The sequence below is a fragment of the Castor canadensis genome, chromosome 16 (assembly GCF_047511655.1).
Source record: "Castor canadensis chromosome 16, mCasCan1.hap1v2, whole genome shotgun sequence".
Classification (NCBI taxonomy): Eukaryota; Metazoa; Chordata; class Mammalia; order Rodentia; family Castoridae; genus Castor; species Castor canadensis.
In genome coordinates, this window is record NC_133401.1 from 15,778,559 (window position 1) to 15,799,589 (window position 21,031).

A 21,031-nucleotide genomic window follows, 5' to 3' on the forward strand; every position below is an offset into this window, starting at 1 on the left:
TCTGATGAATACCTCTTCAAAATATATACCAAAAAGGAGAAATGGCCATGCTGAAAAATAATGACCTTCAATGATCTGAAGTCATAATGACAGATGTTTCCCCAAGAAAAGGTTTCCTCACCTTATTCTACTTCCAAGAATGTATAAATCCTACATTGGCCCAATACTGCACATGAATACTTTAAAAAAAAAAACTTAGATAATCTCAGAAGTAATTTTGGAAAGTAACAACTTTTTTAAAAGTAAAGGCTTTTTTATTTAAAAAAAAATCTCATGGAATCAATTAGTAATAAAGACCATTCTCTTTCCATATATTTGCTGTTCATCTCTGTTTCTTGTTTTACAATAACATTCACTTGGGGTCATTAAGGTTTGTTCTTCCACAAACATAGTAATCACTTTTTATTCTACTTTGATATTTGTCTTATAACTTTCTGCTATGAGTACATCTTTAATTTTTATATGAAGACCTGTTCAACCTGCATTTATTCTGCTGGAATCTGGGAGCATCCAACCCTAGCTCTGAGTGGAGAACCCTGGTTTGGTTTGCTTTTTTGTCTCTCTCCACCAAAGTGCAGTATCTGAGGCTCTTGAACCACAAGGCAAAGGCCTTCCTGAACATCAAACAAGAGATTCATAAAACTTCATGTAAGAAACTAGGTTCAGAAACCTGAAGGACTTCAATCAGAAACTTCGTAACTTCAAGCCAAGAAAAGAAACTTCATGTAACAACGCAAATGATTCCAACAGGGATGACATCCCTGCAGTCATTCAGAGCCATGAAACTGACAGATGGAAAATGACTGCAGGCCCTACAGATGAGTAACAAACTTTAAATTAAGTACCAATATTACTCTAATAAAATAAATCAATACATGATTAGTGAAGCACACAGAAAGCTTAAGGTATTTGGATGAAAGACAATAACTTCTTTTATGAAAATATCAATTGAAGTTTAGCTTCAATGTGATACTGGTTAGACAAAAATCACACTTTAGGTATTTTTCTTAATACCTAAAGGTATCATACATATATATCTTAGGAAAATATATATGCATATATACTTAGTTTTGTCTCTAGAACATTAAGATAATTCTTTCAGAACTGCTTCTTGAATAAAAAATTATGCATATGAAAACTGATACTGTAGTGTAGAGCAGCAAGAACACTGGACAACTTAGAAGCTTGTTAATGGGAATAATTTAAAGAAAAAGGGTGGAGTTAACAGTAGTTCACTGAAATAATATTAGATGATAAAAATTGAATGCTACTATTTTAAGTGGAAAACTCCAATTCAAAGCTGTGTATATTATTGCAAGTATAGCTATGAATGTAAACTCTTTAAATGATCATGGGGAAAAAACAAATGATTTGTAAGCAAGGTAAAATGTACATAATTTTTTCTGCTCTTTTTCACACTAATATTTGTAAAACAAAAATAATTAAGTTAGGTTTGGTGGTGACACCTGTAATACCAGTACTCAGGAGACTGAAGCAGAAAGATCATAAATTTAAGGTCAGTGAAACCCTGTCTCAAAAAACCAAAAGAAAAGATAACAAATCAAATTAAACACTAAGATGAAATTTTTAGAGGACAAAAGAAAAAAAAAAAAGGAAGAGCCAGACACATAAGTGGTATTAAATGACTGCTGTCATTCTTTACATTTGGTCAAGAAAAGGGAAAAAATGTATCCATTCTCTGATGAATGAGGTGACATATTAACGACAGAAATGAGAATCAACTCACCTGGAGTTTGGTCATTTTCTCCTCCTTTTTCTAGGGAAAGGCAGAGCCCTGAGAAGGTAGAACAGGGTAATGAAAAAGTCATGAGAGAAAGGAAAATGTATCTTTGTGTGAATTAGAGAAAGGTGTCCATTCCCCAATGGACACACACCTCCCAGGGAAAGGAGAGGCAGTGAAATGTGCCGGTTACAAGTGACTTCTAGGGACAGAACGCCTATGTTCAGAATCTGGGGCTGCTGTGCACTCGCTGAGCACCGACACGATGGGAATGCTGGTGGAACTGATGAGGGAGTGCACAGAGCTGTTACAACTCCACCAAGGCTCAGTGTTTCTGTGCAGCTGCAGAGAGGAAGGTACTGGTCTGCATCAAGAAACTGCCTTTCCAAGTGTATTCTGTATGACCTCTGCATGCAAAGATTACTGCCCTGGCCAGGAAAAGCCACCCTCAGCTCTGCAATGTCTGTAACACAGGCTTCTTACTACATTGGCTGCAGCAGTAATGACATTTTGTTAGACAATGAGGCCTCCCTTAGGAAATGATAGCGGTTGGAAATGCCCTCCTTTAGCCAGAAGCTAACAGTACATTCATTTTCCCACATGGACACCAAAAAAAAAAAAAGGTGATGCTGATATAGTTCTCACTTTTAAACAAAAACTGGGACCCTCTGCCTCAATTTGAGCAGACTGCATTGGTGAGCAGTCTTGGGGTTCAGTGTGCTCATCTTCCACATAAAGCAGCTCGGTGCTGACCCTGGGGAGGGTCCGGAGACCAGGTATTTAACCTCCTGGGTTCTTCCTCAAGGTTTGCTAACTTATTCTGTTCTCAGGCAACTCAGGCAACTTGAGGCCATCTGTACAAGAGAAAGAACTCAAAAACAAACACAAACAAGCTACTCATGAACTGAGGAAAAGCAGAGCCTTGTAGCACCCCCCTTGGAGAGAAGGCTGCTACTGGAGCAGGCCCTGCCCACTCCAGCCACAGCTGTGGACATCATGGGATGTAGGCACAACTACTGAGAACAAGGGTTCACTTGGCTGTGTAATCAGCAATGAATGAGCCGAGTCTTCTCTCACTTATGCAATATTTACCAAGTGCCTTGTAAGGGAATCCAGTTCCCAGACGAATGCCAGACGAGAGTGTGCAGCACGTCCTTTGGGAGAACATGGGAGAGGTCCCCAAAGCTAGGCTTGATGAGGACTTGGATGGACAATCTCACTGGAGGGTACGCAGCCTGCTCTTAGCCCTGCAGGATGGCAGAGTTACATTTACCATGCAAGAGAGGGAACTCATCAGAACACTGAATCAGAATGAGAGTCACAGGGTACCTGCAGCAAAAAAAGAAGCAGAAAAGGTGGTGAAAAGCACAACCCAAACCATGTTCCTTGAGGAACTAACTTCCTCATTTAATCCTCACAGTGACCCAAGAGGCAGGAACAATCTGTACCTTTTTCATTCAGTGAGAATATACTAAGACATCAAAACTTTAAGGAGGCTGGGCACAGTATGCCTGTAATCCCAGCTAAAGGCGGAGGCAGGGAATCACAATCCCAAGCCAGCCTGGGCAAAAGCCCAAGGCCCTATCTGGAAAACAAACTAAAAGCCAAAGAACTGGGGGTGTGGCCAAAGTGGTAGAATGGTTGTCTAGCAAGAGCAAGGCCCTGAGTTTAATCCCCAGAACTGAAAAAAAAAAGTTACTTGCTCATAATTATCCATTTAGCCAATAAAACAGCCAAGATCATTAGCCCACAGTCTGTGTTCTCCATCTGCAAGCTCCCTGGCTTCACTAGGGGTTCTTCAAAACAATATCCCCACCCAGGCCCCCACCCTGGATCTATTTGGAAGTGAGGATCTGGGAGTTGAAGAGTGTTTCTGAATCTCCACAGGGACCAAGAGTGCAGGGAGTACACCGCAAGTAAATTCAGGCAGTTTGCAAGTTGAGCCCGTGTACCTAATCACGAGGCCTTGCAGCCACACCAGGGAACTGCCAGGGAATGCACAAGCCAGCGGCAGAGCAGGACCTGGGGCCCATGCCTATTCTATTGCAAGAGGCTCCTGGAACTGTCGCTAAGAGCAGCTATGGACACCTTTGCAAGCCCACACTCAGGATGAAGGCTTGGCTTCAGACCTGCCTTGCTGGTTCTTTTAGACAGGGGCCCACTAACCATCCAAGGGACTCAGAATTAAAAATGAACTGTAGGCTGGAAGTGCAGCTCGGTGATAGAGCCCTTGCCTAACGTGCAAAGTCTTGGGTTCCATAGCAGGCACTGCAAATTCAATGAATGAATGAATAAAATAAGTGGCAGTTCTTGTTAAATTCACAAACAGCAGCCATCCTATAGAATGTTCCTATGTCTCTATCTGTTGAGCAGCACTGAAGTCTGGTGATGGTCCTGTTGGTTAAATCAGCAATGGCGGCCCTGTGCCTTTAGGATGAAGTTCAGATTCTTGGCATGCTTCCCTGTGCTCCGAAGTGGGAGGTGAGAAGCCTTAAACCTGGTCTGTCACAGGACAACCCACACAGCGGAGAGGGGCTTGAGAAGCAGTCATGGCCGCCTGTGTGAATGCTGCCCTGAAGCCTAGAGTCTTAGCCAGCCTCACAGAAGGTCCATGATCCTCTGCTCATTCTCCCTGAGCCCTGTGGCCCCTACCAACTCCAGCTGTGAAAATCCTTTGACCTCAAAACAAAGGCCTGTGGGCCCTGCAAGTGCAGCTCCTTCCATCCCCCTTCCTTCTCTCCGGAGTTAGCAATGTTTTGTGTGTGTGAAGGGACAGAGAATGGAACAGTCTAGGCTTTGCAGGTCACACACTGCCTTCTGTTCAATACGGTTCTATTTCTTACAGTCCTATGAATGTAAAAACCACTCTCAGCTAGGGAGGGGACGTACAGAAACAAGTCACAGGCTGTCCTAGACCCTTTCGCTCTCTAGCACTAGGCCTCCAAGCCCCCTGCTGCAGGACACCTGTACACGAGGTTTGCTGCAGCCTCATGAGCTGCTTTGGCGCTGTGCAACTAATGAGTGCAGAGGGCTGTGGTCCAGAGCCCGGCTGCAGAATCATGCTGCCATACTGAATCCTGACTCTGGCAGAGTGAACTTGTGCAAGCTAATTAACCTATCTGGACCTTTATATCTTTATCTGTAAAATGGAGACAAAAGTAGAGGAGTTAAGAGGAATAAATGGGTTGGGGTGTGGCTCAGTGTTGCCTAGCATGTATGAGACTCTGCTTCCACCCCAGCACCATCAATCTTCAATCAATAAATCAATAAAGAAGATGAACAAATGAGATGAATGCACCAAAGCATTAGAAAGTTGGTGTTAGTGGGGCACTGGTGTGGCTCACAGCTATAATCCCAGCTACTCAGGAAGCAGAGATCAGGAGGATCACGGTTCGAAGCCAGCCAGGGCAAACAGTTTGTGAGGCCCTATCTTGAAAATACTCATCACAAGAAAGGGCTGGTGGAGTGGCTCAAGTGGTAGGCCCCGAGTTCAAGCACCGGTACCACAAAAAAAAAAAAAAAAAGCCTGGTGTTGTTCACAATAAACACCCAATAAATGTTAGCTATTGTTAGTGCCATCTGCATTTATTGTCACCATGAAATAAACACAGAGCCCATACATTAGCCTTTGTTTGTTTCTAAGGAGTGAAACATTCTGAAAAATTAGTGGTTCTAACATCCCACCAAAACCGATTAGAGATAGCAGGTGGGGGATATTTAAATTACTTATTTCTCTCACATCTATCTGTAGAAAACTTGAATGCAAGTTGAAGATCCCTGTTTGCTGGTTAATGTCCAGAATACATAAAGAACTCAAAAAGTTAAACAACAAAACAGTAAATAATCCAGTCAATAAATGGGACAATAAACTCAACAGCTCTCAAAGCAGCAATGGCCAATAAATCCATGAAGAAATGCTTAGCATCCTAAGCCATCAGAGAAACGCAAATCAAAGCAACACCGAGACTCCATCTCCTCCCAGTCAGAACGGTAATCATCAAGAACACAAACAACAAATACAGGTAAGGACTGCGGTCTGATCCAGTGTTGATGGGAGTGTAGGTTAGTCCAGCCACTATGGAAATCAGTTTGGCAGGTGCTTCATAAGCAGGTCTGCTATATGATCCTGCTACACCACTCCTGGGTATATAGCCACAAGAACCAAAGTCAGCATACGACAGAGACACCCCTACACTTGTGCTAACTGTGGTACTGTTCACAATATCCAAGTTACAGAATCATCTTGGTTACCCATGAATAGATGAATGGATAAAGGTGATACACACACACACACACACACACACACACACACACACACACACACACACAGTGGAGTACTACTTAGCCATAAAGAAGAATGAAATTGTCATTTGCAGGTTTATCTTTATTTTGAATGAATAAATGAATATTTTAAGTGAAAAAAGACATAAAAGGGGACTATTTGGAGAGGGGGACCAACAAGAAAGGGTAGGGGGAGAAGAGAAGGTGATGAGTGGGTCACCTCATTTCATCTAATATGAAATACATTGGATACATGCATGAAAACGTCATAAAGAACCCATCACTGTGTACATTAATTTGTGGAATAGCTGTACCAACCACCAAAAAGACACTGCATAACTCTGCTCTGCCCATCCCTGCACTGGGCAGCGGCACACCGAGAGCCCTAGAAGCCTGCAGCAGGGCGGAAGACAGAGGAGAGCCACCAGCAGAACAGTGCTGTGTTTGTCAGCACTGAGATGCAGTAACTCACATGCACATTCTGTGTTTTCTGATGGCATGGTCCAGCAACATCAATGAGGTCCAGTGGTTAACAGTACTGTGCTAGTCTTTGCATCCTCACTCGCCCTGTTGGTCACTGAGAGAAGAGTGCCAAGAAGCTATGTGGGTTTCTTAGCTCTTCTTTCAACTCTTTCCAGTTTTCTTCAAGTAGCTGCTGTTTTGTGATCACACTTAGGCCTATGATGCTCACTGGGTGACTGAGCGTTGGTGTGGTGTCTTTCACCATCTCTGCGAAGAGTCTTGGCGTGAGGTCTCCTGTCTCATGATATAGCCACTCCATCATGTAACTTTTTTTTTTTATCTGAACTTCGTTTTTGGAAGCACTGGGGGTTGAACTCAGGGCCTCTCACTTGCTATGCAAGTGCCCCATCACTTAAGCCATGCCCCCAGCACTTTTTGAATTATTTTTTATATAGGGTCTTGCACTTTTGCCCAGGCTAGCTTTACACCAGGATCCTCCTACCTAGACTCCTGAATAGCTGGAATTACAGGCATGACCCACCATCGCTGTTTTGTTTGTTTGAGATAGGGTTTGTTTTTGCCCAGGCTGCCCTTAAAGTACAATCTTATCTCTGACTCCCAATCACCTGGGTTTACAGGCATGCACCACTGCACCCAGCTCATCTTTTTAACGGTTAACCTACGTATCCTTACATCTAAAATTGGATTCTTTTACAATCTTGCCCTTTACCTTACTTATAATGCAGTTTAATTGATGCATTTGTTCCATTCACATTTCATATAATCACTGATGCAGCTAGATTTTAATCTACCATGATTATTTTTGTTTGTTCTCACCTCATTGATTTGTTTCCCCTATTACTCCTTTTCTGCCTTCTTTGGGTTATTTTAACTTTTTTTTGCTTTTTCACTCATTTTAATTTATCTATTAGCATTTGGCCGTATCTCCCGGGTTTTCGTTTGTTTTAGTGATTGTCTTAGGGTTGTGATGCACGTATTGATTTTTTTACAGTGTATTTAGTGTTACTGTTTTACTACAACTTGTAAAATTCAGAGGCCTTGCCATCACAGTTCCCTTTAACCTCCCCCTTTGTGTTTCAGTTGTATATACTCTTCTATAGATTAAAAAAAAAAAGTCTAGCCATGAAAGTTGTAATTTTGACTTTAAACAGCAATATAATATATTTTAAGATGCAACAGTATTTCATATTTATAAAAACACTAACTGCTCTACATGCTGCTTCTTCACTTCTGAACTTTTCATCTCATCTCCATCTGGCATCATTTCTGTTTGGCCTAAAGAACTGCCTTTGGTGTGTTTTCTGGCACAGGTATGACATGTTCCCCTTCATTTCCAAAAGAAATTTTCCCTGGATATAGAATTGTGGACTAATGATTTCTTTCTTAAAGCTGCTGTTCTGACATTTTCTGGCCTCCATGTTTTTTCCTGAGAAATTTGTAGACACCTAAATCACTTTCCTACCAGACAAGATGTGTCACTTTCATTAGCTGTGTTCAAGAGTTTTTGTTTAACTGTCAGGAGTTAGAATATAATGCATCCAGAAGTGATTTTCATGGTATTTATTATATTTGGGCCTCTTGAATCTGTTCATTTAAGACTCTCATTAAATGTGAGCAGTTTTCAGCCAGTAGCACACAAATATTCCTCTCTTCTTTTGAGACTCAATAACATGAATGTCACTGTTGGCACATGCCACATGTTCCTCCAGGTCTGCTAGTTTTTCAACGTTTTTTTCTGTTGCTCAGAGTACAATATTCGTATTCATCTATCTTCAAGTTCATTCATTCTTTCCTCTGTCGTCTCCCGTCTGCTAGTGAGTACACCAAATGAATTTTGTACTTCAGATACTGCATTTTTCATAAAACATTTTAATAATTTTATGGGAATTTAAGTCACACAAAGTATTTTCTCTAAGCATAACAGAATTAAGCTAAAAGTTTATATCAAAAAGATATCTATATGATCCCCAAACATCTGCAAATAAACAGCACATTTCTAAGCAACCAATGAAGTCAGTCACAAAAGTTAAGAGTGCCAGGGTGCAGCTCCACTGTAGAACACTTGCCAAGCACACCCAAATCCCTGGACTCACTCCCCAGAACAGGCAAAAAGTGGGGGGGAGCATATTTTGAGTGGAATCAGAATAAAGATGCAACATATCAAAATGTATGCCACACTAATAAAGCAGACATTACAAAGAAATGTATAGCAATTGTGCACATATTAGGAAAGAAATCTTAAATCAAAGGGCGAATTAAATCCAAAGCAAGCAGAACAAAAGCAAATGATAACCATAAAACAAGAATCAATGAAATTGAAAACACAAAAACACTACACACAAAATCAGAGTTTGGCAAAATATGACTCATGGCCAGATTCAGCCCATTCCTTGTTTCTATACAAGCTGTAAGCTTAAGAATGGTTTTTACATTTTTAAATGTTTTGAAAAAAATCAAAAGAATGTTATTTTGTGATGTAAAAACTATTGCCTCATTCCAGATGAGAGGGGGCACTGCTGATTGGTGTCCTAGATTGGTCAGTGTGGCTAAATTGAGACACAGGTCATGCTTCCATCACAGTAAATGCATTGCAGTGGTGACAATGAGATCTGTAACATTTTGCTTAAGCTCATGGATGAAAAGATGCAATGAGAAAAATGTTTCCTAGAAAAACTTGGTATTTATAAAGTGCTCTCTATAATTAATCTCCTAGGACTGAACAATAAATTGCTTCAGGAAATTAAATCCCACAGGTCCTCAGGACAACTGGATTAAGCATCTTTTAAAGAGGGCTATCCTGGAAGAAAAATCAACTTTAAAGGTGACCTTGATGTGCAGTAAAACCAACCAAAACATGTAAAATTATTAAATAATTCATTGACATTAAATAATTTTCCTAAAAAAAATGATGTAAAAATTATACAAAATTCAAATGTTAGCGGCCAGGTGCATTGCCTCATGCCTGTAATCCCAGTTACTGCAAGACATAGATAGGTCAATTGCAGTGCTAGGCTAGCCTAGACAAAAATCACAAGAACCTACCTGAAAAACAACTAAAGCAAAAGAAAGGTTATGGGATATGCTCAAGGAGTAGAAAACCTACCTAGCAAGCAAGAGGCCTTGAGTTCAAACCCCAGTACCTAGAAAAAAAAAAAAAAATACACAGGGTTACTGGAACACCACCATGCTCATTTGTTCATGGGCTGCCCAAGGCTGCTGTGCATTACAGCAGCAGAGTTTTGACTGCGACAGAGACCACATGTGCCAATCTCACCTCTGTGTTGTTGTTAAGCACAGTACAAATCGCGTCAATCATGTTAAACACTGCTAACCAAAAACAGCATTTCAAGTATCAAATGTGTTATGGTAGCCTAGTATTTTAATCTTTTTTTATCAGAAGGTATTAATCATGCCAAAACAAGAAAAGAGCCAAAACACAGAACTTGTCACACTTTTAAGGGATGGGGAAAGTGAGATATTTGATACTGAATCAGGTGGCAAAGTCTTTTGCTGCTGTGCAGTGACCACATAGTTAAGCTAAATGAATACAACACAGTCAACAGTGTCAGAATAAGTGCCCATCACAAATATTACCAATTCACATTAAATTCACAATGATCAGAAAAATGAGAAAATTTAAAATAAAATGAATGTCTCATCAGAGCAGAATTTCTTCACAAAAACAATGAAATTGAGACTGCACCCAAAGCAAGATTTGGATAGTCAGATGTTCAGCTTCTATTTCTAACTCAAGCAAGGGAAGAAATTTTCCAGGGATGAGCTCATTAAATCAGGTTTGATTGCCTCAAGCAAGGAAGTGTGTCCAGAGAAAATCAATTTGTTTAATTTGACTCTGTGCAAGAGCAGTTGCTCTGAGAGCTGAGGACACAGGAATATTAAAACACAAGGGAAATGATGATAACGAGTTATGTCTGGCTTTTGATGATACCACAATGTTACTGATGCTACGTGGCTGTTGTTTATTCAAAGAGTCAAGGCCAAACTGGAAGTGACTGAAAAATAACCCTCTAGGAATAGTCTGTATAGAAGAACTACAGGTGAAACTATTTTTAAAGACGTTGAAAATAAACGCTAATTCAGAATAGCCCAAAGCAGTACAATCTACAAAAATGTGTTATATGTTGAGATTGTGGGAGCAGAAATGGGGTGAGTTGCTCAGGTTTAGAAAGCTTGTTTTAAAGTGTGTTTAAAGTCTGTGGTGGTTCCCTGTGCACTGGGCCGGCAGGTATTCTGCTGGTAATATTGTGATCTATCATGTGCCACTGAACCAGCAGTGCAGGCAGTGAACTTCACTAACCCTCATGGACTTACCCATTGCCAGTGTTGTGAATTCTGTCAGATACAGAAGACTCCTGACTTGCCCTACCAGACAAGAGCCCAATGGCTGAGTGGCATAAAGTTTTATGATGATGTTTTTCCTCAGGACTGAGATTGAAATATCTCTGAATAAGAAGTGCTCTTGACCCCTATTAGCAAATACTGGATGGCTGTGGAAATTAGCATTAGCTGCAGAGTTGATAACATTTCTCAATGAATCTTAAAATTAGACGGTAAAGCAGCACTTCTTTGTGAATATGAATTGTAGTAAAGCCATTTCAAAGATAACTAATGTGTAGATGACAGGCCACACCCAGCTACTTTATCAATTTCAGCGCTGTCAGAAGTTAAAACAAGTCAGACCTCCATCCCCACACAAACTCGCAGACTATGTAATCTGAGCTGAATCTTCACAATCCTAGCAGTGTTTCACACCCATATCTAAGTGCAAGGGACTCCCCATGTCAAAAACCATTCCACTGTCCAACTGCAGTGTTCAACTGAAGGGCTTCCTACCCCCCTACTGGAAGGGATTATTAAGAACTCAGTGACACATTAAAGACAAATGTCAAAAGAACCCATGAGAAGAATCCTCATGCTTTCTGCATTCATTTGTATTGCTGCTGTAACAAGTTACCACAAACCTAGTGGCTTTTTAAACCAATACAATTTATTCTTTTTCAGTTAGGGGGGGTCAGAAGTCTGAATCAGTTGCTAGGCTAAAGTCAAGATGTCAACAGATGTGTTCCTTCTAAGGCAGAATCCCTTTCCTAGCCATCCCCACCCTCTAGAGGATGCTGGAGTTCCTTGGCTTGTGGATGCACCACTTCAGTCTCTGCTTCCATCACCACATCACTTTCTCCCAACTTTGATCCTCCTCCTTCTCTCTTATCAGGATCCTTGTATAACACAGGGCTGGTCTACCCATCTCAAGAGTCATAACTTAATGCCTCCCATAAATCTCTTCTCCCATGTAAGGTACCATCCAAAGGCTCTGAGAATTAGGATGTTGGGTTAGTCAGACCTTTCACAGCTGTGATAAATAACTGAAAAAATTTAAAGAAGGAAAGATTTACTTTGGCTCACAGTTTCAGAGGTTTCAGACCATGGTTGGCTGGCTCCATTGTTCTGGGGCTGTGGTGAAGCACAGCACCATGGTAGGAGGGCAGGGCACAGCAGGGCTGCTCACCTCATGGTAGATGGAAAGCAACTGAGACAGATAAGAAGAGGTCAACACAAGATACACCCTTCAAAGCCACGCCTCCAGTGACGTACTTCCTGCACCCAGGCCCCACCTTCTACAGATCTACCACCTTCCAAGAGTCTATTCAAATTCTGAATCCATCAATGGATTAAAGAATTGATTAGGTCAGAGTCCTCATGATCTAACAGACACACATAGAGGTATGCTTTACCAACCTCCTAGGCATCTTTCAATCCCATCAGGTTGATGATCAAAACTGACCATCCTGGAAGTGCAAGCCATACCCAGCCTACCATATCTTTCAAATCACTAATGTTCCATGGACTACTATCATGGCTTGGTAGTATTTATTTGTTTTAAAAGTCACTTTTCAAAAATAAAATACAAAAAATGTCATTACAAATCAGAATAACATATGAACATTTGAATTTTGATGAAGAAATCGTAACTTTGAACTTCAATTAACTTAAATGTTAATCCCAAAAGAAAATTCCAGTCTTCTCACCAGTCTTCTCATTACTCTGTATTACAAAAAAAAAAAAAAATTGTACTCAGTAGTTATACACTGAAGTCTGTCAATAAAAGGTTTCTCTCCTATTATACAAATATTTAAGTAGTATCATTGATTTTGCCAACTGAGTGGAAAAGCTGAAATATTACAGTCTGAGCCTTTAAAGAAAGATTTTGCTCAGCTGGCGAAGTGGCTCAAGTGGTAAAGTACCTGCCTAGCATTTGTGAGGTCCTGAGTTCAAACCCCAGTGCCATCAAAAAAAAAAGCAAGCAAGCAGTAAGCATTTTTTAAAAAGAAAGAAAAATTTTGCTGACCCCTGAACAATATCAATTTTTTAAAAGCCACAGGAAATTCTTTGAAAAAAATCAACAAAAAATAAATTTCTAATCAGACTGACAAAGAATGAAAGAGAAATGACACAAATTACCAAAAGTGAGAATGGAAGAATGGGGTGGAGGTGTAGTTCAGTGGTACAGTGTATGATTATCAGGCCCTGGGTTCAATCCCCAGAATTCCAAAAAACATTTTAATGAATATAAGGAGGAATATCATTACAGACTCAACAAATATTAAAAGAATAAGTTTACATTCATGAGTTCAATGTGGTATATGAAATAGTCTAATACCTTGACACAAAACACTAAATACTAAATGGAGAAGCAATATATTCTTGAATTTAAACATCCAATATTGTTAAAATATCAGGTCTTCCTAAACTAATCTACAAATTCAATGCAATTCCAATTAAAATCACAGCAGGGTTTTTTTTTTGGGGGGGGGGTAGATAAGGATAAGCTGATTTTAAATTTTCTATGGGCCCAGGTGTGGTAGTGCACCTGGGTAATCCCAGAACTCTGAAGGCTGAGGCAGGAGGACCTCAAGTTCAAGGCTAGCCTGGGTTACATAGGAAACTCTGTCTCAAAACATTTTTTTCTACAGAAAAGTAAAGGAGCTAAAATAGTCCAAACTATTCTGAAGATCAAATGTGATGGATTAACAGTGACTTCAAGATGTGACATAAAGCAACAGTAATCAAGAGCCGTGGCATCTGCAGATGCCCAGAAGTGAGGATGAAGGGAAGACAGCCAAGTGCCCAGAAACACACAATGACCAACCGACTTCTGACCAAGCTGCATAGGCAATTCAATGAAGGACAGTCATTTCAATAAATGGTACTGGAGCAGGGAGGGAAGGTAGGAAGGGCGGGAAGAAAGGAAAGGCGGAAGGGAGGGAAGGAGGGAGGAAGGAAGGAAAGAGAAGGGAGAAGAGAAAGAAAAAGTCAACTTTGATCAGACTTCACACCTTATACAAAAATTAAATCAAAAGGGATCACAGACCTAAATGTAAAATAGAAAACTGTAAAATTTTAGAATAAAATGTAGGAGGAAAAAAATACCTATATGACCCTAGGTTAGGCAAATGTTTCAGACATACACCACCAAAAGCTTAACACATTAAAAAAACTGATAAAGCAGACTTCATGAAATTTAGCAAAATGCTAAGCATCACATTGATTTCATTCATGTGATATTATGGCAAAGGCCACAGGACTGGGGAATAAATCAGTGGTCTCCTGGGACTAAGAACAGAGAAAGAGTTTGACTACAAAAGGTACCATTAAACAATGTTTTGGATGAAGGAACTTTTCTATAGCTTGACTGCAGAAGTTTATCTAACATAATTCTCAAAACTCATAGAACTGTGCAACAAAAAGAATAAATTCTACTGTACGGACATTAAAAAAATAAATGTTTACATGGCTGGCTGAATGACTCAAGTGGTAGAGTGCCTGCCTAGCAAGCATGAGGCCCTGAGTTCAAACCCCAGTACTGCCAAAAAATTAAAATCCTTGATCCCACCTCCTAAAAATTCTACATAAGTCAGTTTGGAACTGCACCCAAGGGTCTGCCCATGTATAGAGGTTCCAGCTGGTAATTCTTCAAAGTAGCCAGAGCAAAACAATGCATTACCTGTGGGGTACAACAATCTGAAGGAATCCAGATTTCTCATTAGAGAAAGGCCGAAAGGAAGTGGCACAGGACTTCCAAAGTGGTAAAAGAAAAGAACTGTCAATGTAGAATTGTGCACGTAGGATACAGTATTTAAGAATATCATTCAGGAGGGAAGGTGAAATAAAAACTTTCTCACATGATCTAGGAGGATTTGGAGGCAGCACGCTAGCTCTAAAGGACAGCTCAGAGACATCCTTCACAGAGAAGAAAGAAACCTGGGTCATCAGGAAGGAAGAAGAAGCAACGGAATGGTAAACATCTAGGAAAATACCACAGATTCTTGAGTTTTAAAAAATATGTTTTACTATTAAAAGCAAAAATTGTGCTAGGGGTGTGGCTCAGGTGATAGAGCACCTGCCTAGAAAAACCAAAACTTGTAACACTGATGGGGTTTTTCAAGTATATACACATAACATGTGACAACTCTAACATAAAAGCAATGCATTATTTTTCTCTGGCTGCTTTCAAGCTTCTTCGTTAGTTTTCAGCAGTCTGATTATGGTATGTTCTACACTTGGATTGCTCTGAGTTTCTCCTGTTTGAGATTTGATCAACTTCTTAAAAGAAACCTCCTAGGATACTAGAAAAGCAAAACAAGCAAAAGGAACAATAAAGATATGAGCAGAAACCAAAGAAACTGAAACCTTCCAAAATATAATCTCAAAGCTATGGTTTTGCTGCTAAATTCTATCAAACAAAAGAAAAATAACATTAATTCTACATGACTTTCTGAAAGTACAACAGAGAGAATACTTCCTAACTCAATTTAGGATGGCAAAATTAGTCTGATACCAAAGACAGTGAACCTAACTGAATAATAGCAAATCGAATCAAGCAATATATAAAAACAGTATACCCCTTCTGAGTGGGAGTCATCCCAGGAAAGAACAGTTGCCTATAAAAATGCTTTCCCAACAGCAGATCAGCAAGCGCAGAGAAAACCAGCATCAAGGGCAATAAAACACCATTGTGACCTTGCCTGGGATATGTCCCCATGCCTACTCTAAAAAAACGCACAATGGATTCTCTGGAGAAAGAAGACAGTTTAAATTTTTTTAGTGTGTCTGTAAAGTTCAGCTCGTATCAAACATTGTCATGGGACTCATTTCTCTCAGTTGTATTTAAAACTGTTGTGTGCTTTACACAGAAAAATACTAGTCACACTTCTATGAACTACACAATAAAATTTCATTCTGGTTTTGGACAACAAATAAATAAAAATGCTTTCCCTATATGGTCAGGAAGAAGATGGCAATGTTCATTGTCACCACTCCCACCCAACACTGTCCTGAAAATCAGCCAGTGCAGAGAGGCATGAAAAAACACAAAGGCAAATAGAAGGAAGGAGAGAGGGAGGGAGGGAGATAAAAGCACAAAAACCTGTACAAGAACATGGTTCCTGCAATAAAAGAACTTTCAGTGTATGGAAAAAAGAAAGATAAGAAGTCAAGAGCTAAAAGACACAAACAAGTCAAACTCTACAAAATTCACCATTATCTCTCCATGGGCAATGCTCTGGTGTGCTCCAGCATTCTCAAGAAAGCACCGTTCTGTAAGCTGCAAAGAACCAATACTTAGACTATCTTTTCTTGGCCTTGGATAAAAGCCATTTGTGATCATCCATATTTGGCAATTGTAACAATCCATCACATATCAACTCAATGTTGGAGGTCTGCTTTAAAATACTTGGCAGGGAATGGATACAAACAAGACCAGTAAATGTCATAATGGTGAAGTTTGGTGGTGGTTTCAAAGCATTACTTTACTCTTATTATATTGACTACATTTACACATATTCCATAGTACCTATTTTTAAAACTGAATCTACTGATCAGGAAAACATTAAAATATTAAGAGATCACTATATGCTACAGGTGTTCATGGGTAATTACATTTCTTCTATATATATTTTCTTATTCCTCTACAAGAGCCAATCATTTCTGCAATGAGAACTGTAAGTATTTCAAATAAAATATAACTAAATTGCATAGGACTGAAAAAACTTACCCAAAAAAAAAAAAAAATCAAAGTTCATTAACATTGCTTTCGGAACCCTCCAAAAAAAGAAAACAAACAAAAAAAACCCAAGCACATCTCAGCCTAATTCGAAACACATTAAGAACCGAAGCGATGGACTGCAACTACTTAAATTCAAATCCCAGCCTCTTACTACCTGTGTCAGCTAGTAAATGACTTAGGCTGTGTCTGTTTCATTTTTAACGTGGCAATGACAGGGCCCCACCCCACGGACTCTTGTGATGATTAACTATGTCAACTGAAATGAGTCTCAGAATAAAACTTAGCACTACGTGCTACACACTGTATTACTCAGGCCCTATCTCTCCCCGCATCTTTTCAACACTAGGGCAACTGCAGAAGAATATGCCAATGAGCAGAGGAAACCTCTTCCCAGGGAAGAGCGGGCAGTGGAGAAGGAGAGATGCCAAGTGCAACTGGGGGCCGTTCCCTCCTCTTCCCTGCAGCCTTTTCCAATCAAGGCTGGGGAGGAAAGGCGGCTGAGACACCAGAACTTCATCCGCACTCCGCCGTAAATCACAGCGGACATCCCAGACAACAGCCAGGGGCGACCAGTCCCAAAAAAAATTGGGAATTCGGGTACTTTTTTACAGGGACCAGGGCGGGGCTGGGGACACTGCAGCAAGTGGGGCTCCGACCCTCCTTGGGGTCGCTGAAGCTTTCAGGAACTGGGTGCTTCTCAGAAAATTAAAAAGTACTAAGAACAAGTGGCCTCTCTTCCACTGTTCTGAGCCATTTAACTCAAAAATCATTCCTAGGTAGAAGGTGTGAGAGAAGGGGAAACTGAGGCAGGGCTACGCTGCTCGCAGACTACACTGCTGGTGGCGCCGGACACGGTCAGCAAAAGGGCCGCCGGGGGCGCGGAGCGCAGGCCTCAACCCGGGTGATGGCGGCCCCGCCCCGAGCCCAGATGCACCAGCAGCCCCACACCCGGCTCATTCAAAGGAAATAAACCCGGCCCTGCGCCATAATTAGACTCTCTCCCCTAAGGTCCATCGCCCGGTTCCTTGTGGCCCCGAGCAAAATCACGAAAGACCGGAACGGAGGCGGGGAGGGGACAGGAGGGAGGAAGGGACAGGCTCACCTTTTTGCGAAAAAACGCAGGCCGCGCGGCCTCTCTTACCTGGGCCGGAAGTGGCTCTGGGCTCACAGCCCGCCTGGACTACACTTCCCAGAATTCCCGACGGAATAAGCCCGGCGCCGGCCGCCTACACCGGAAGTTAACCGGAAAACAGGGTTCCAAGACTCCATTTCCCAAAATTCCCCAGGCGGAAGTTCCGGCTGAGGAGACCCTGGTTTGAGTTTCTAAACTGGCCAATCGGGATCAAATTCCCTAGATTCGCTTTCCTGAAGCCAAAATCTCCCTAACACGGCGGACGGTGATGTAGTTCTCTATTTTCTGCGGTAGACCGTGCATTAAAGGCGCCTTTCCTAGGTCGTGACTGTGTGGGTCTTCTGGACCACAATTCCCAGAATCTCCTGCAGGGTAGCCCTTCCTGCGACTCAGCTCTTTCTCATTTGAGCAGTCCATCGAAATACAGATATAATGCTAGACTACTCGTCGACCTCAGTTATTCCCCAACTCATCTCCTTTTTTCTTGAAATTTTTTTCTTTCAAACGTGATGAACCCCTCAATGAGTTCAACCCTACCTGGTTCTATAAAATACCCAACGAAGGAGAATGGAGTTGCTTGAAATACAAACATGGTGGGTGAGAGAAAGAAAAATCAAGTTATAAAAAGGAAGCGAAGTGTGAACAAAAACAATGCAAATACTGAAAGGAATGTGGGCTGACCTGCATTGGTGCTGAATTTAAAGAATACTAGATCTCTACCTTGCTTTGACTGGATTCTTTTTTATTCTGTGTGGGCATGAATGTATCTAGAACTAGTTAGTGCTACTACTCCACTACCTCCATCCAAGATCCTCAAGAATAGACGTGGATGTCAAGAACCCAAAACACAAAGAAGCAAAAATACAGATGCACCCACGGCTCAGACCACAAAGCAGAAGCAGCAAATATTACCCATGATTACTTGGATTTAACTGCTGATTATGAAATGTTGTCATGAGACAAATGGAAGGAGTGTATTGATAGACAAAATGCCGTACTATGAGAAGGACAAATGCTTTATATCTTGACTTTTTTTTTTCTTTGAGCTTCTGTGACATCACCTATTTTCATCCTGCTCATGATATCATAAATACTTTAAGTTGTCTGATGGCAGGCAGGAGGATTCATTGAGGAAAGTGGATTACATAATAGCTCAATCCAGAAAATTTTAGCAAAAAGAATGTAAGAAAGGAAAGAAAACTTCAGTGCCCACTTTTCTCCTAGGCAGGAAATGTTCTTTTTCTTTGTGGTAGTAGGTTAATTGTATTTGATGTTGGCCCTGGAAGTTTTTGAAATCTAGATCAACTTCCTTTCTTTCATGCCCTTCACCTGCTGAAGTAACTAGGTCATTGTTAGGTAGGATTCCTCACAATCTGGATTGATCTGATGGTTTCCTGAATCAGGAATTTATTATTTTGAAACTTCAATATTCTGTAAATTAGAAGTTAGATTTAAAGGCAGGAATAAGGCAAATAGGATGCTACAAATAGCTGACAAGATCACACATGACGTCCAAGTGGAACCATGGAAAAGGCTAGGCAAGTACTCTTACTAAGAAGTAAAAGAAAAAGACTAAACAGTCATGTGAAAATGCTCAGCAGTTTAAAAGATGGTGATCACTTTAAGAAATTAGACCATGTAATTCTTTATTTAAACCCCTCCAAAATATAATTGGGGGGATGCAGTACTGGGGTTTGAACTCAGGGCCTCATGCTTGCTAGGCAGGTGCTCTACCACTTGAGCCACTCTGCCAACTCAAGGAAATGTCTTTGGAACTAATTATCTTATAGTCTATATATTAAAGAGGGTAAATCTCATAATAAGCGAGGTTTTTTGATAAAGTGACAGGAAAATGTAAAAATACAATGGGCAAAATAAAAGTTTTGTATACTTTCACTTCCAATAGTAACAAAACATAATTTGGAAAAATACCTAACAAGGAAAAGGTAGACTTTTTTAATATCAGGAGGCCTCAAAACACAAGCTGATAGACTATTAGTGAGTCAAAATTCAGAAAAAGTTGGGGGAGTTGGAGTTACTTATCTTCTAAGGAATCGTGGTCTAGTCAAAGATTTGAAAAGCCTTGCTCTACAGCAGTTTTCACACCTGTAAGAAACTAGGAGAACAAAATGTTCTAGTAATAACTACAAAATACACAGCTTCTCAAGCCCATGTAAAACATTTACCAAAAGGATAAAACAATAACAAATTTCAAGCCATGCCTGGCAAGTCATGCCTATAATCCCAGCACTTGGGAGGCAGAGGCAGGAGGATCATAAGTTTGAGGCCCTGGTTCAAAAAAATTATAACACAAAGTAACAAATTTCAAAGCACTGGAATCATATGGAATATGTTTTCTGAATATAATGAAATTCAGCCAGAAATCAATATCAGCCTAGGGCTGAGTTCATGTCTAAAGTGATAGAGCACCAACCTCTCAAGCACAAGGCCCTGAGTTTAAACCCCTTTATAGCCAAACATAGATAATAATTCCCATGCATGCACTTAGTAAGTACTGTCTCGTCTCCAAACCCATCCTGCTTTAACTTTTTGTTATATGGGTGAAATGGGGAATCTGCTGCCAATCTTTTTATTTTCTCCTGATCTATTAGGTTTTACAGTTCAAGACACTAGGAGGCATCATCAAAGTTGGACTACTCTCTGTGGACAACCAGGCAACCATATTTTTATTATAGCAGCTGCTCAATCTAATTTGTACTTTTCCCAACACTTAAATAACCAGGTTCATCATGGTTCCTCATAAACATTACCAAATAGCATCCCAAACTCTGGTCCTCAGATGAAAGACCTACAACTGCCTCTGAACTCAGAGACATCAGAACCAGCTGAACATCTGCAGCAACTTGGGTCTGAGTTTCAGAACAGCAGAACTTCTTCAACCATCTAACTTTTAACAATCCCTACCTCTTCATTTTGTTCCTTCAGATCTCAGGTGGTTGCTGCTTAGAGTTCTTTTTGCTCTTTCAGAGAGCAAATACTGTATACACTAATAAATACTATATATATGATGTACACCAATTCTTTAAATACCTGGTGGGGTTTCTCTCTCCTCCTCAATGGACATTAAATTATACACTATTTTTGGTAATTAATCAAACCACTTTTAAGTGACCCATGGATCAAAAAAGTATTACATCAGAAACTGAAGTACATATATATTAACTGCATGATAATAAAAATAACCTCCTATCAAAGCTTGTAGGATACACCCAATGCGTCAAATAAAATGGAAAGATTTAAATATATACATGAGAAAAAAGGTGAAGAAATCAAGAAAAGAAACCCATTC

General features: G+C 40.4%; 1 protein-coding gene and 1 non-coding gene across 6 annotated transcripts in view; one reads left to right on the forward strand and one right to left on the reverse strand.

The window, feature by feature from the left end:
- The window catches only part of LOC109692411 (uncharacterized), a 38,263-nt gene extending 20,433 nt beyond the window's left edge, over positions 1–17,830 (reverse strand). Inside the window, exons 1-4 of one of the 5 annotated variants that reach the window (XM_074057507.1) lie at positions 17,692–17,770; positions 9,609–9,645; positions 2,834–3,070; positions 1,748–1,795 (exon numbers count right to left, since the gene is read on the reverse strand). In XM_074057507.1, the coding sequence (XP_073913608.1) occupies positions 1,748–1,762 (15 nt within the window). In that variant the 5' untranslated portion in view covers positions 1,763–1,795; positions 2,834–3,070; positions 9,609–9,645; positions 17,692–17,770. Of the gene's footprint in view, positions 1–1,747; positions 1,796–2,833; positions 3,071–9,608; positions 9,646–17,691 lie in introns of all 5 variants that reach the window. The other 4 variants (XM_074057510.1, XM_074057508.1, XM_020172996.2 and 1 more) reach the window with 4 other exon arrangements.
- On the forward strand, positions 8,993–9,125 carry LOC141418346 (small nucleolar RNA SNORA1). Its single transcript, XR_012443003.1, has one exon. It is a non-coding gene; the product is annotated as a small nucleolar RNA SNORA1 (small nucleolar RNA).
- Positions 17,831–21,031: the final 3,201 nt, after the last annotated feature.